This window comes from Panthera pardus, unplaced genomic scaffold, assembly GCF_024362965.1.
Source record: "Panthera pardus isolate Hobbes unplaced genomic scaffold, ASM2436296v1 HiC_scaffold_24, whole genome shotgun sequence".
In the NCBI taxonomy this organism is placed as follows: Eukaryota; Metazoa; Chordata; class Mammalia; order Carnivora; family Felidae; genus Panthera; species Panthera pardus.
Genome location: NW_026526810.1, coordinates 130926780 through 130940398, shown reverse-complemented (window position 1 = coordinate 130940398; position 13619 = coordinate 130926780). Strand labels below are relative to the sequence as shown.

General features: G+C 38.2%; 1 protein-coding gene across 8 annotated transcripts in view; it reads right to left on the bottom strand.

The window, feature by feature from the left end:
- The window catches only part of PAPOLA (poly(A) polymerase alpha), a 61572-nt gene that overhangs the window by 6310 nt on the left and 41643 nt on the right, over positions 1-13619 (bottom strand). For 5 of the 8 annotated variants that reach the window (XM_019462216.2, XM_019462213.2, XM_019462218.2 and 2 more), the window contains exons 16-19: positions 12054-12175; positions 7664-7806; positions 4206-4306; positions 3753-3973 (exon numbers count right to left, since the gene is read on the bottom strand). In XM_019462216.2, the coding sequence (XP_019317761.1) occupies positions 3753-3973; positions 4206-4306; positions 7664-7806; positions 12054-12175 (587 nt within the window). The remainder of the gene's footprint in view (positions 1-3752; positions 3974-4205; positions 4307-7663; positions 7807-12053; positions 12176-13619) is intronic. The other 3 variants (XM_019462214.2, XM_053889779.1, XM_053889781.1) reach the window with 1 other exon arrangement.

The window sequence follows — 13619 nt, the reverse complement described above, 5'->3', positions numbered from 1 at the left end:
TTAATTGATAAAAAAAATTTAATTTTTTAAAATTCAAGTAAATTATAAATTATAAAATAAATTATAAAATAATTTAACCTGTAAGATCAATTATGGCCTTAAAATAGATTACTCGCTCACTTGAAAAAAAATTTTAATGTAACATATTTAATTTGGCTTCAGTATCTTCCAAACTTAAAAAGAATATGAAGAAAACTGTTACTGTTGATCAATACCACCTAAGTACATTCCCCAAAACCACGAGTTTCAGAAAATATTTTTTGTAAGGAAGAGAAAAAAAAGAGTTCTTTGATCAAATAATTTACAAACTTGAACACTATCACACCACCTCCGCCCCCTTTTTAGGAGATTCACGCATATATTGGCACATAAAAGATTCTGAGAAGTTCAAGAAGGAATACCTCTTTAGCTTTCCCAAACTTAATTAACCACACAATCCCCCTGGCTTAGTAAAACTTATTAACATCCTGAAGAAGAGTGCTCTCTTCTGATCTTAATTTTTTAATTTATTATAATTCTATTCAAAACCAACTCGTTTTTGGTAAAGGAGGGAAAGGAGGAGTCAAAAGTTACTGTACTTTCCCGTTCCTGCAGTCACTTGCAATTAATGTCACTTTCTTAAGAAAAACTATCTTTTAACACTAACTTCTCTGCTATGTATTTACCGGCCGAACTTTTAATTTTAAATGTGGCTTTAAAACAAGACATAGAAACCACGGAGTTTCTATGAGTGGGAGAGATTTAACAACAATATAAACCAATTCCAATAAGGACCTTATCTGCATCCTGCAAACATTACAAACTTAAAGAACAGTAATGTGTCACAACTGGGCAAATTTCAACACTGACTGGATATGTTAACACTTCAGAATTATTGCTAATATTGGCAACTATACTGGTGTGTGTGTGTGTGTGTGTGTGTGTGTGTGTGTGTGCGCGCGCACATACAAATACACGCACACATGTGGTAATAATATACTGTAGTTGTGTTTTTAGAAGTCTTGACCTTTACTATACACAGAAATATTTCTGGCTGAAATGATATGCCTGGGATTTGCTTCATAACAATGGGAAAGGAATCAGATGTGTGGATGAAGAGGGCTGGCCATGAGGTGCTCAACGGCTGAAGCTAAGTGATATAAACAGGAGTGTTCACTGTAATTTTGTTCATGTTTGAAATTTTCCGTAAGTTTAAAAATACATATATAGCGTCACTGAACCATATAATCTGGGTCAAACATTTTTCTATTTTTATCTTACCTTCCATTCTTACCATTTATATGTATTTGTAAAGCCTTTGCATATGATGTAAATTAAGCAGACGTAAACTCCCTGACAATTCCTGAAACCCTCCCGTCTCAATGCATGTTAGTATATTATTAAGACCTGTGGTTTCTTTCTGGTTTGCTAAAATTTCTAATATCAAGTACTCACTAACAGAGCATAAAACACCCGGTTTAGGAGAGCTTCAAAATTAGTATATTCATAACAGTCCTCTGCTTTAGCACCATGAGACTTAGCCCTGGGTTCTAATCCCAACTCTGACTTTAATTAGCTTTATAAACGGAAAAGCCACTGAAACTCAAGTTCCTCTTCCAGGAAATGAGATCAGTCTAGGAGATAACCTAAGATCTCTTTTATATTGTAAAACTGTTTTTGTTAGTCAACTCCATGGAGTTTCCATAAGCAAAACCTAGACTGTGAGAAAACCTAAGAAAACAAAACAAAAACAAAAACAAAAAACTGCAAGGAAAAAAGGGAGGGAAATCTGTATTTTAAAGAATACTTAAGGGACATCATTCAATAGCTACACAGAGATCTTACTTAGCTCCAGACTGGAACAAATAAAGACTTTTAAAGAAAAAAAAAAAAAAATCAATGATGATGCAATCAGGGGCATGTGAGCACTGACTAGATATACGGTATTAATGAATTTCATTTTTCTAAGCGGGTTAGGTTTATTTTGTTTAAGCTGTTTTTTGTAATCCTTACCTTTTAGAGGACTTTAAAAATACTACTGAAATGACATGATGTCTCGGTTTTGAATCTAAATAACCCAAGTACAAAGGGAAATGGAAAAGGATGAAGAATTAAGGGTATAGGAACTGGCAGAGTCCCTTATACCTGAAGCCACATAATGGGTACACGAAATGATTCTCTTGTGTATGTATTTAGAATTTTCCATACTAAGTGCGATAATTCTATATTCCTACTGCCTCTCTAACTAGACAGGAAACATGAGTGTTTTCTACCAAGGTAAGTGCAAACCGAGGTACAAACACTGTGCCAAGACACAGGGAGTCAGAGCTCTCAGGGAGCCATTAAAAGAATTAAGCCATTAACAGTAAGGGCACAGAATGAGCAGGCATCTAGAGTTATGCTTAATATACTTTACTAAGATAAAAAGAAATATGAATTCTGAAATGCTCTGCCAACTGCAAACAAGCACCACCAGACAGAATGTGGAGCGACCAGAACTGGCACGTTTTCAGGTTGCTGCACGACAGTCCTGGAGCACTCGGGCTTTCCTGAAAAGATTCCAGGGCCTAACCCCCGGAATCTCTGATTCGGGGTATCTGGAGGCCTCCATAAAATCTCTACCAGGAGGGGGGGGGAAACGCTGAAAAATTCTGATGTACAACCAACACTGAAAATCACTGCCTTAAGAAGTAACTACGCAGATGGGTTTTCAGAATGCGTGTTGTAAGACAGGATATAATATGTTCACTCTTCATTTAGCATCGTTAGGGTGACAAAAGTCATCACATTATTCATATTTACTTAATAACGACTATTTCAAAAAGAAAAAAAAAACAAAAACCTAAAACAAAAGGTTTCAGAGTAAGCTGGGGAATAGAACACTTACAAATTAGAGACAATCATTTTTCACTAGTACAGATTAAAACATTCCCTTGAGAAAATCCAGATTCCCCCCTCCCCCCCAACTCCTCCTTCTAAAGAAACTTCGGTGAAATGAGTAAACTCCTAAGTAACAACTTATCAGCCAAAAGTCACAATGAAATTGGGAGTTTCTGGGGTGTCACCTCTGGGGCACTGAGGACTGTCTCGCTAATAGCAAAACAACACGAGAGTGACTCCAGGGAGCAACAAAATTGTGTAACAAGGCTACTTACTTCTATTTCATATTTTCAGACCCACACCAAAACAATGTGCACTTCGATGGTTTTCCTAAACGGAGACCCTGACGAGGTAAACTGGCCACTTATAAAAAAATGAGAGCACTGCTAGAAAATTTCCTGAAGGTTGGAGGAAGCAGTCATCCAAGGTCTCAAAGTTAATCGGACTTGGCAACTTTTGGTTACTCATTCACTAAGAATTCCCTGAAAACCTCTCAAATTTAGTAACCCTATAATCCCGAGTACAGTGTAAGAATCTCCAAAACCCATTTCAATCACAGAACTGTGTCCAAAGGCGCTATCGAAGGATCAGCGCACATAAAAGATAGAGTTACAAGAGAATAATAAATTAGGATGACTGACGTGGAAGCCCATGCTACACTGTATTATGGACGAGACAAGCTACTTGTAAATGAGAGGCACGGCTTTATGGAAGAGGCTGTCACTGGGAGGAGTAGGAAGGGTGAAGAGAGACTATGGCCCTAAAGTGCTACGTAAAGATTTTCTAAAGCATTCTTCCTTGCTGCTTCTCAATTTGGGCTCACAAAGATTTTCTTCCACTGGATTTTAAACTACGCAGGCTGGTATTCCCATGGCTAACTAATATATAGATACCTCTTCTGTTTTGGTTTTCTTGGGGCTCTCTTCTTTATGAGGTGAGGATGTCCTCTTGACTCCTACTATAGGATTAGGTATTTTTGTTGCTGCATTTCCTGAAGGTCTAGGTGGTGGGTTTACCAGACGTGTTGAGGAAACAACTCTGGAGACCGTAGGCTTTGGTGGTGGTGAAATGGCTGGCTGTGTGGCAGTTTGAGGAATGCTTTCACTCGATGTACCTAAGAAGGTCAAGTACATGAACACACAAAAATTACAATAAATCATATTAACAGCAAGTTACAAGTAAAGCTTTATTTAGGTCTCTGAATTTTACTTCACTGATTATTATACGACAGTGTCAAACAACTGAATTCAGGCAACTTAATCAACAAATAAAGCCATCTTGCAAAACGAAGGATAAAACCAAATACAGTGTAAATATTCTCAAGCCTGTCAACCCCATCACCTTACCCCCTGAGCTTTCACTGGAATTTACTTGTGGCACAGAAACTTCAGTAGCCTGTATGTTGGTCACAGATGCTGCTGTTACAGCTGGAGCAGGACTGTTTCTGCTAAAAGAAAGAAAGAAAAGAAAGAAAAGAAAGAAAAGAAAGGAAAGAAAGAAAAAAAGAAAAGAAACAAAACAGTGAAATATAAAATTCCATAACAAAATTTAATATGCGAAGTTGTTTTCTAAAGGAAATGATTCTTTAGTTTTACTTCTACATATACATCAGTAACTGACTTTGATAAAATGTAGCCAACAACCAAAAGCACACAGACATTCTTGAGCAGTGCTGTCCCACAGAACTCTTAGAGCTGTGCTGTCCATTATGGTAGTCACTGTTCACATGTAGCTACTCTGCACTTGAAATATGGCTGGCAAAACAAGGAATAATTTTATATGATTTTAATAAATTTAAATCTCTACTTGTGGCTAGTGACTAGCATATTAGATAGGACAGTTCTTTTTTTAATGTTTATTTTTGAGAGAGACAGAGAGAGAGAGAGAGCGCGAGAGCGAGAGTGGGGGAGGGGCAGAGAGAGGAGACACAGAATCTGAAGCAGGCTCCGGGCCCCAAGCTGCCAGCACAAAACCTGACACGGGCTCACACTTAGCAAACTTCGGGATCATGACCTGAGCCGAAGTCGGACCCTTAACCAACTAAGCCACCCAGGTGCCCCTAGACAGGGTAGTTTTAAAAAACAACAACAACAACAACAACAACAACAACAACAACAACAACAACAAAAACAACCTGATTGTATCTGATTTGGGGAAACAGACTTAACTGATGTGGGGTATAAGAAAACTCTGTCAAACGCTATAAATAAGAAATAAGAAATTTCTTATTTACCTTTCTACAAAGGTAGAAACTCTGTAGTTTCTGCCTACAAAATCTAAGGGTTCATAACACCCTAAAGACCACCCAGTGACCCAGATACACAACAAAGGCTTTCAAAGCCATCCCTCCTCTTCTAGGTTCTGGATCCCACTGCCTCCTGTCATCTCAGCAAACTCAAACCCTTCATCCTTTACTTTCCTATCTCTTCAACTTTTCTGTCTCAAATCAATCCTATCGTAGTTAAATAATCTCATTTTAATTACTTCCCCCCTCCCCACCCCCCCGAAGAAAAACCAAAGCACAAAGTCCTCTGTAAAGACTGTCACTCTCTCTGCCAACTGTGGAACAATGACGCCAGGACAAGGCGGCAACACAAAAGGACTTTGTGTTTCAGTGCCTACATGACATTCAGGTGCAACCAGAGCAGTCAGCTCACTAAAGCTCTGGAGAGTTCACCGGTACAGGGAAGCCCAGACATCAACAAGCACAGGGGTTCCCCGTCCCCCCTCCCCCCACCGAGGAAGACGACAAGGACACAGGACTGTGGAGTGGGCACACACATCTAGTGTCTTAAACAGAAAGGGACAGCTGGCCAGAGAAGCACCACAGATGCAGGAGAAACCCAGAAATAGCTAGCAAAATGGCTAGTGTATAATAAATACTCCAAGTTTGCTAAGCAAATATACAATTATAAACTTAAAATCCAGAAGTTACTTACAGAAGATTACTATTATGTAAGAAACTAATACTAAAACTTCTGAAGTTACTTAGTATGTATGCCTATTTACATACATGTGCACAAACTCAAAGTACAAAAGCTTCTATACAAACCCCAAACCTCTTATTAAAATGTCTGCTTCTTTGTGGCAGAGGGAGGGGGGGCGGGGAAGAACACTCAAACTTAACAAAAAAAAAATCCCTGGAAATTAAGACTCTACAAATGGGGAAGTGCTTTTAAAACGACAAGATTTAGAATCCATGTTCGTGCCTGAAGTCTTCAGACTGTGCACAATTACCCTAAAAACACAGCACGCATTCAAAGGCCAAGAGAAGAAAAGTGACCCTATCTGACTGCACGCCTACATCTCCCCTACTGCGTATTTGTCCAAAGAATCATCCTAACCTCCACCTCTGCCATTGGTTCTATTTTAACTAGCAATCCGATATTTAAAACTGCTTCTTAAAATACGAAATATGAAATATAACACGCATTCACAAAACTGCTCAAGTTTTAAGTATCAACTCATTAATTAACAAAATGATCGGCACAACTAAAAATATTAGCAGCACCTGAGAAGTCTACCATAAACAGCTCACTTCGAAGATACCCTAGTTATTAAAACAAACAAAAAAAGACTCTGCAAGCATATACCGTAAGAATTTACAGAAGTAAAAATAAATATGGCTTTTTGTGTTCTAATTTTTGCCACCATAGCCATGTCTTTCTTTCGTAAGAAAAGTATTTAGGGGTGCATGGGTGGCTCAGTTGGTTGAGCACCAGACTCTTGATTTCAGCTCAGGTCATGATCTCACAGTTAGTGGGATCAAGTCCTGTGCTGGGCTCTGTGCTCACAGAGCACAGCCTGCTTGAGATTCTCTCTCTCTCTCTCTCTCTCTCTCTCTCTCTCTCTCTCTGCCCCTCTCCCACTTATATATAAAAAAAAAGTTTCCTGTAACTAAAACCAGCCCACAGAGATCTTCACCTCCTTCAGGAGACCCCTAATATTTTCATAGATATGTTCTCCTGCTGCACATATAGAAGCAGCTCCAGGACAGAAAGGTGGTTTTCTCTCTCTTGTCCATTCTCCTTAGCACACCACACAGTTCACTGAAGGTTAGCAGATATCTCAATACAGCTCTTTCTGGATTAAGCTGGGATTACATCCCACTAAAGCCATCATAAGTTGAAAATATCTTAAGTCGAAAATCTATTTAATACACATAACCAACTACCAAACGTCATAGCTTAGCCTAGCCTACCTTAAACATGCTCGGGTCACTTACGTTAGCCTGTAATTGGACAAAACCACCTAACACAAAGCCTACTTTATAATAAAGTGCTGAATATCTCTTGTAATTTACTGAATACTGTACCAAAGGGAAAACGGAATGGTTGCATGGGTGCAGAATGGCTGTCTGGGTACCGGCCGCTGACCCTGTGACTCAGGGCTCTCTGCCGGTGCCAGGCATCGGGGACTATCGTACACAGTATGTTGCTAGTCCCAGAAAGGGTCAAAATTCAAAACGCGACGCATGGTGTTTCCTGACTTTGTCCTGCTTTTGCACCATCATAAAGTCAAAAAATGTCGAACCACGAAAGTCAGGAACTATCTGTGTCGGAAACTTGAGGGATTACGGCGCTAACATTCATTCACATCTGAATGAAGACATACCTGTTCCAAAAACGGAATACAAGTACGACACAACAGGACAAAAATAATTACTTCCTCCCCAAAATAAGTTTAATTGCTGTTTTTAAAAAAGTCAGAAGATGGGGAAAAATAAACAGATGACTTTAACGAGAGAATCCATCAAACGTGTTTAGTCAACAGCCACTCCACTTCATCCCCTCGTCTGCCTTACCCCTGAGAGCTGCCAGAACTGTTCAATGGACTGGTCTTCATAGCACTAGTAGGTGAAGGCACAGACATGCTGTTGTCACTGTCCATAGACAAGTCGAGGCTGCTGTCATTGAGAGGTGTCAATCTGACACCTTCCGTCGAATGCTGCAATTAATAAAATTAAATATTTTTAATTTTACTTTAAATTAAATATTAGATAAATTAAATATTTGAAATATATTTCAAATGTATCTTTATTTTAGCCAGATCTCTGAAACACCAACATCTTTTACTCTGATAAATGATTTCTATTAGAAAGTACAAAGGAATGAGGTCCGGAAAAACCAGAAGTGTCATGCTGACTTATAAGGCAAACATCTGGGAGACGTACACTTGCTGGCTTCCAAGAGGCCTCGGACCACAAGACAGTTCCTCCACGGGAGAAAACAGGAGAAACGGTGCAAAACTAAACGTACACGCTGTCCTTAAGACACGCTGCGCACTAAAAAGCACTCTCGTGTGGAAACAGATGGACCTTAAATCAGAGGACTATGAATATACACAGACACACAGACATGTGTATCAGGAAAACAGTCTTAATGATAAACACAATACTAGCAACGAGGATCTCTGGTTATTGGGTTTATGAGCAATTTTTAAATCAATTTTTAATTATTCTGAAATGAATATAAAATCGTGTAATTTCAAAAAAGTTATCAACTAAGTACAGTGTAGCGCCACTTCTAAACATTTGTAAATAAATGAGCTTCTCTCAAAGCAAGAAGTTCTGGTGCTCTGACCGCCAACTTAGAATTTTAACATGACACATCCACTAGTATAAATTTTCCTGTGAAAATAAATTTTGTGAAAGTGAAACCTAATATCCACATGTAAATCCTAATGCTAGTCTTGCTTCTCAAAAATCAAAGCACTCAAAAAGGTTATTTAATATAGGAAAGCCCAAATAAAACTTAAACTATGAATGGTTCTATGGGATGAAAGTTGATTTCTAAACAACGTAGGTTTCTCTTTCTACAATCAATAGTATTGCAATATCAAATTGAGTTTCTTCAGCTTCTTTTTTTTTCCAGAATACTTTTTAACCTTGGTGCTCATTTACCTACAGGAACATTTTATTAAATTGTTTTTCCTTTCCTTCTTTTTTAAAAAGGTATTATTTATTTATTTTGAGAGAACACGGGCAAGCAGGACAGGGACAGAGCGAGAGACAGACAGAAAAATCTATGAGCTATTAGCACAGAGCCCGATGCAGGGCTTGAGCTCACAAACCATGAGACCATGACCTGAGCCAAACTCAACAGTGGGATGCTTAACAGACTGTGCCACCCAAGGCGCCCTCTACAGAAACATTTTAATGGAAAGGATTGCACTGTTGACAAAAACCCATACCCCATTTACGTGTATGTGCATATGTGCGTGTGCTCTCTAGTTACTGATCAAACGGGGAAGATGAGATTTGGCAGAAGGGAGAGGAAGAGAAAGTAATGCCACTTGTTCACGTAGTCAGTTGCGTTGTGAAACAAATCTTCTAGTGAACATCTTTCCTACACAAAAATGCTACCAATTTCACTCTCCACCAAAGATTTGTACAGGAAGAAAATTACACTCAATTCTACAGTTACTTGCCTGACCAGGTGATCAAAATACCTATGAGACAACAGGCCACTGCTGAGGATGATCTGTGAACGTGGAGGTTTTAACTGGTTGGTCTGAACACAAAACGGCTGCTCTGCTTTGCCTCTGTGTCTATACCAAATTTGGCAAGAGACTTCAATGCCAAGAAATCATAAAGATTCTATAGAAACTTTCCAATAAAAGATAAAGACAGAACATACTAAAGAGAGAAACCTAGGTTCAAGTCATGTTGCTAACTCTACAACCTTGGGCAAGTTTTTTAGCCACTCTGTTTCCCCTATAAAAGACATACTTGTAGACTGTTGTAGTATTCAATACAGAAAAACACTTGTACAGTGCTTTGCAAATAGCAGTTTATAAAAGGATGGTATTAATAAGAGTCTAAAAGAAACGCTTCATGGATCTAGATTTCTAGATACTTCTAAAAACAAGAAAATACTATTTTGCTAGTGGCTAGAAATAATCCAAATGACGTCAAATCAAGGACAGATACAAGCATACCATAGCTATACAAAGAAATACTAAGCAGCCACATAGTATTTGTAATGTAATGTAATCTGGATACATAATAAGCACCCAAAGAGGAGGTCACAAAAGGCAAGTATCACCAAAAACCTTTTAAAAATACATATGTATAGGTCACATATGTGCACTGAAAGGTCTATATAGAAATAAAACTGAAATGCTGAAGAGTAGCTGTTACTGGGTGATAAGATTATAGTTAAGCTTTATTTGATAAATACAATGTCTGGACTAAATAATACATTTCTGATCATTCATAAGTCTTTTCAAATTCCACATGATTATGTGTAAGTAGATAAAACTTTAAGAAGTAGAAAAAAATTTACTTAAACTATACTTTAGTTGCTCCAAATATCAATGTAGGAGGGTTTTTGGTTTTTGGTTGTTTTTTTTTTTTTTTTTTTTAAAGTAGGCTTCATGCCCAGCCTGGAGCCCAACATGGGCCTGAACCTATTACGATACTAACAGCAAGACCTGAGCTGAGATCAAGAGTCCGACACTCAACGAACTGAGCCACCCAGGCACCCCTAGATAGGAATTTTAATTTAAAAGGTAATCTGAACCAAGGGTCCTGGAAAATCTAATTACCTCAGTTATAAATAGCTGTTTTAATGGATGTAAGTGTTAAAGAACAACAATCTATTTATATTCACATTCACTTCTGAAAATGCGTAAAATGTTCACATATTTTTACATGCAGTAAATACATATTTAAGTGCAGTTGTTTTAACTCATTAATAACACCAAGGGACAATTAGAAGACAAATGTCTGACTTGACACTTTAGTTTAAAAATAAAATTATTCACTGGTAAACTTTATGTATGCTTTATAACAATTAAACAAATAAAATGGCTTGAAATAACAGCAGTACATTTTATCACTTTCTAGATATTACTTAGTTAACTCATAAAAAAGCATCAGGTTGAGAAGAGAATGACAAGCCGTATAAAGGCTTTACTGTGGTAAGCCATTTTAAAAATGGAAATGCCTTTTACACCTGCATTTTAGACCAAAATAAAAAGGCAAGTAAGTACCTCTGCCCCCAAAGTTATGATGATAACAACAGAAACAAGTATGAGCACTATGTGCCAAGCACAGAGTACCTATAATATCCTTACAAAATACCTAACGAGGTAGATAAAAATATTATCTCCATTTTAGAGAAAAAGCGAATCAAGAACATGACGTTTGTTCCAGAATTGGCCCGAGTCTCACAGCTGGGAGGCCGTGAAACCTGAAATCGAGCCAGCTGACCCACAAAGTCTCGTCCTTGGCTCAGATGCTTGTACCATAATAAACGCTATGCTCTAAGACAAAAACCTTATGATGCTGAAGCCCTTTGTGTGTTAGCTTCGTCCTCTGTCCCAGCCCCAGCCCCAGATGACCAACCATCACCCTGAAAAGTGGTGGCCATCGTTCTCTAACAGACTTTTCTTTCCTATTCTCTCAAAAAATATGTCATTTTACATTTTTAAACTTGCAAACTTTAGATAAAATTATTAAATAGTACATATTCATCTGCATCTTTCTAACTAAACATATTAATATCATACAGCTCTAGTCCAATTATTTTCACGGCAGTGTGTTAAGTATTCTGTTACAGAAATAAGCCGTCTATTTTTGAAATCATATAACGTTAAAAATCTAATTGTCATCTCTGCACTAAAATTCTAATATATTCTCTAGAAGTCCAAACGAGAAAAACACAGCTATAAGTTATTCAACAGGAAGCACGATTCCCAGAACAATTAACTACAAAACATTAATTCTGGTCAGCTCTGCTTGTGATTTTCATACTCCACAACTTAATTTTTAAGCAATATACATATATAATTCTTAACAAAATAAAGCCATTTTTATAACAAGCCACAGAATTTACTTGATCCACAATTTACCTAATTTGTCTACTTTTTAAAGGAAAAGAAATCAGGTACTGATATAGGTGGGATACTAAATGGACAGTAGAAAATTCTGAAAAGAGAATATACGTTTATATCAAATAAGGGTAAAGAAGCATCTCCATGTCTGTGTGAGGTCTGAATCAAGTACATGCAAGAAACTTGACCGGAAGCAAGGTTTCACATAATGGAGCTGCTCCCTAGAACAGATTTTTCACCTGCTGTGATCTACTTCATGTGTGACTCACTGAGTCTAAACGCTGAGTAACTGATAGGCTGAATACAGTAAAAACATTATGTCAGTAACGCTTTTGTTAAGTACTTGCTAAATTTACCTTTTTCTTTTTCTGAAGAACATGATTAGGTAGTAGTTGATGGAGTTGCTTTCTTTTTACATGCATTGCAGCAATTTTCATGTCCACCTCAAACATCTTGCTGTTTATTGCTTGCCTATAAACTACACAATTAGGAAATTGTTACAAGAAATAGCAACATTTTAATAAAGGCAGTTAAACTCACCCAGCAGAAGCTATTCTAAGTAGGGATCTTCTTCTACCAATACTGTACATAAAACTTCAAAACCATCAGGCAAAAAAATGATCTGACAAATTCCATTGCCTGAGCAAACTCTATCACCACAAGGTGTATATAATGAATAAAAGCACAAAGTATACTAATTCTTCCAGTGCAATAACTCTTCAAATAATTTTATTTTTATGTTTATTTTTAAAATTTTTTTAATGTTTATTTATTTTTGAGAGAGTGAGCGAGAGAGCGAGCGAGCGCACAACAGAGTGGGAGCAGGGGAGGGGCAGAGAGAGAGGGAGACACAGAATCCAAAACAGGCTCCAGGTTCTGAGCTGTCAGCACAGCGCCCGACACGGGATTCGAACCCACGAACCACAAGATCATGACCTGAGCCAAAGTCAGATGCTTAACCGACTGAGCCACCCAGGCACCCCTATGTTTGTTTATTTTTGAGAGAGAGTGAGTGCATGAGTGGGGGAGGGGCCGAGAGGGAGGGAGACACGGAATCCGAAGCAGGCTCCAGGCTCTGAGCTGTCGGCACAGAGCCTGATGCGGGGCTGGAACCCACGAGCCACGAGATCGTGACCTGAGCCGAAATCGGACGCTTAACAGACTGAGCCACCCAGGTGCCCCTTAAAATAGTAACTTTAAAGAGTAACTCCAAGAAACAGCAGAACTGGACAAAAGGAGTTTCTAAAACCCATACCCTTTTGTGCTACCAGTATAATTTACAACTCTAGCCCAATTATGTAACAAATGTAGCAAAAGTCAAGCTTATTAACTACACCTAAACACACCGTTTCAAGAATCTGCAGAAAAAAAGACTTTAGCAACATGTTCTGTTATAGAAATAACTGAATAGAGGTCACAGGAACAAAAACAAGATGCTACAAATATAAATTAATCCACCTAAGTTCCAGAGAATCCCAAAATGGAAAAATCAATTCACTCAGTCATACAACGAGTATTTACTGAGCACCTACACTGTATCACACTGTATCACACTGTTCTGGACATGGGGGACAGAGAAAAGAGTTAAGAGACCAAAAGAACTTTATGGAGTCTACATTCTCATCGTGACAATACAATAAATAGGAAAAAAAGCAAGTAACAAATATTTCGTATCAGATGATGGTAGTGCTACAGAGGGAAACTGAGTAGGGAAGACGAGGAGAGAAGCTGGGCCTGGAAAGTGAGAGGACATGAGCCTGGAAACCTAAGTGAAAGTAAAGAAGTAACGGGCGGAACAGCATTCATTCCAGGAAGAGCTAATGTCAAGGACTCACTTTGGGAATGTCTGAGGAACCACAAAAAGGCCACTGGAGGGAAGGAAAAGTAAAGGAAAAGTGAAAGTCCTTTAACAGCAGTTCTAA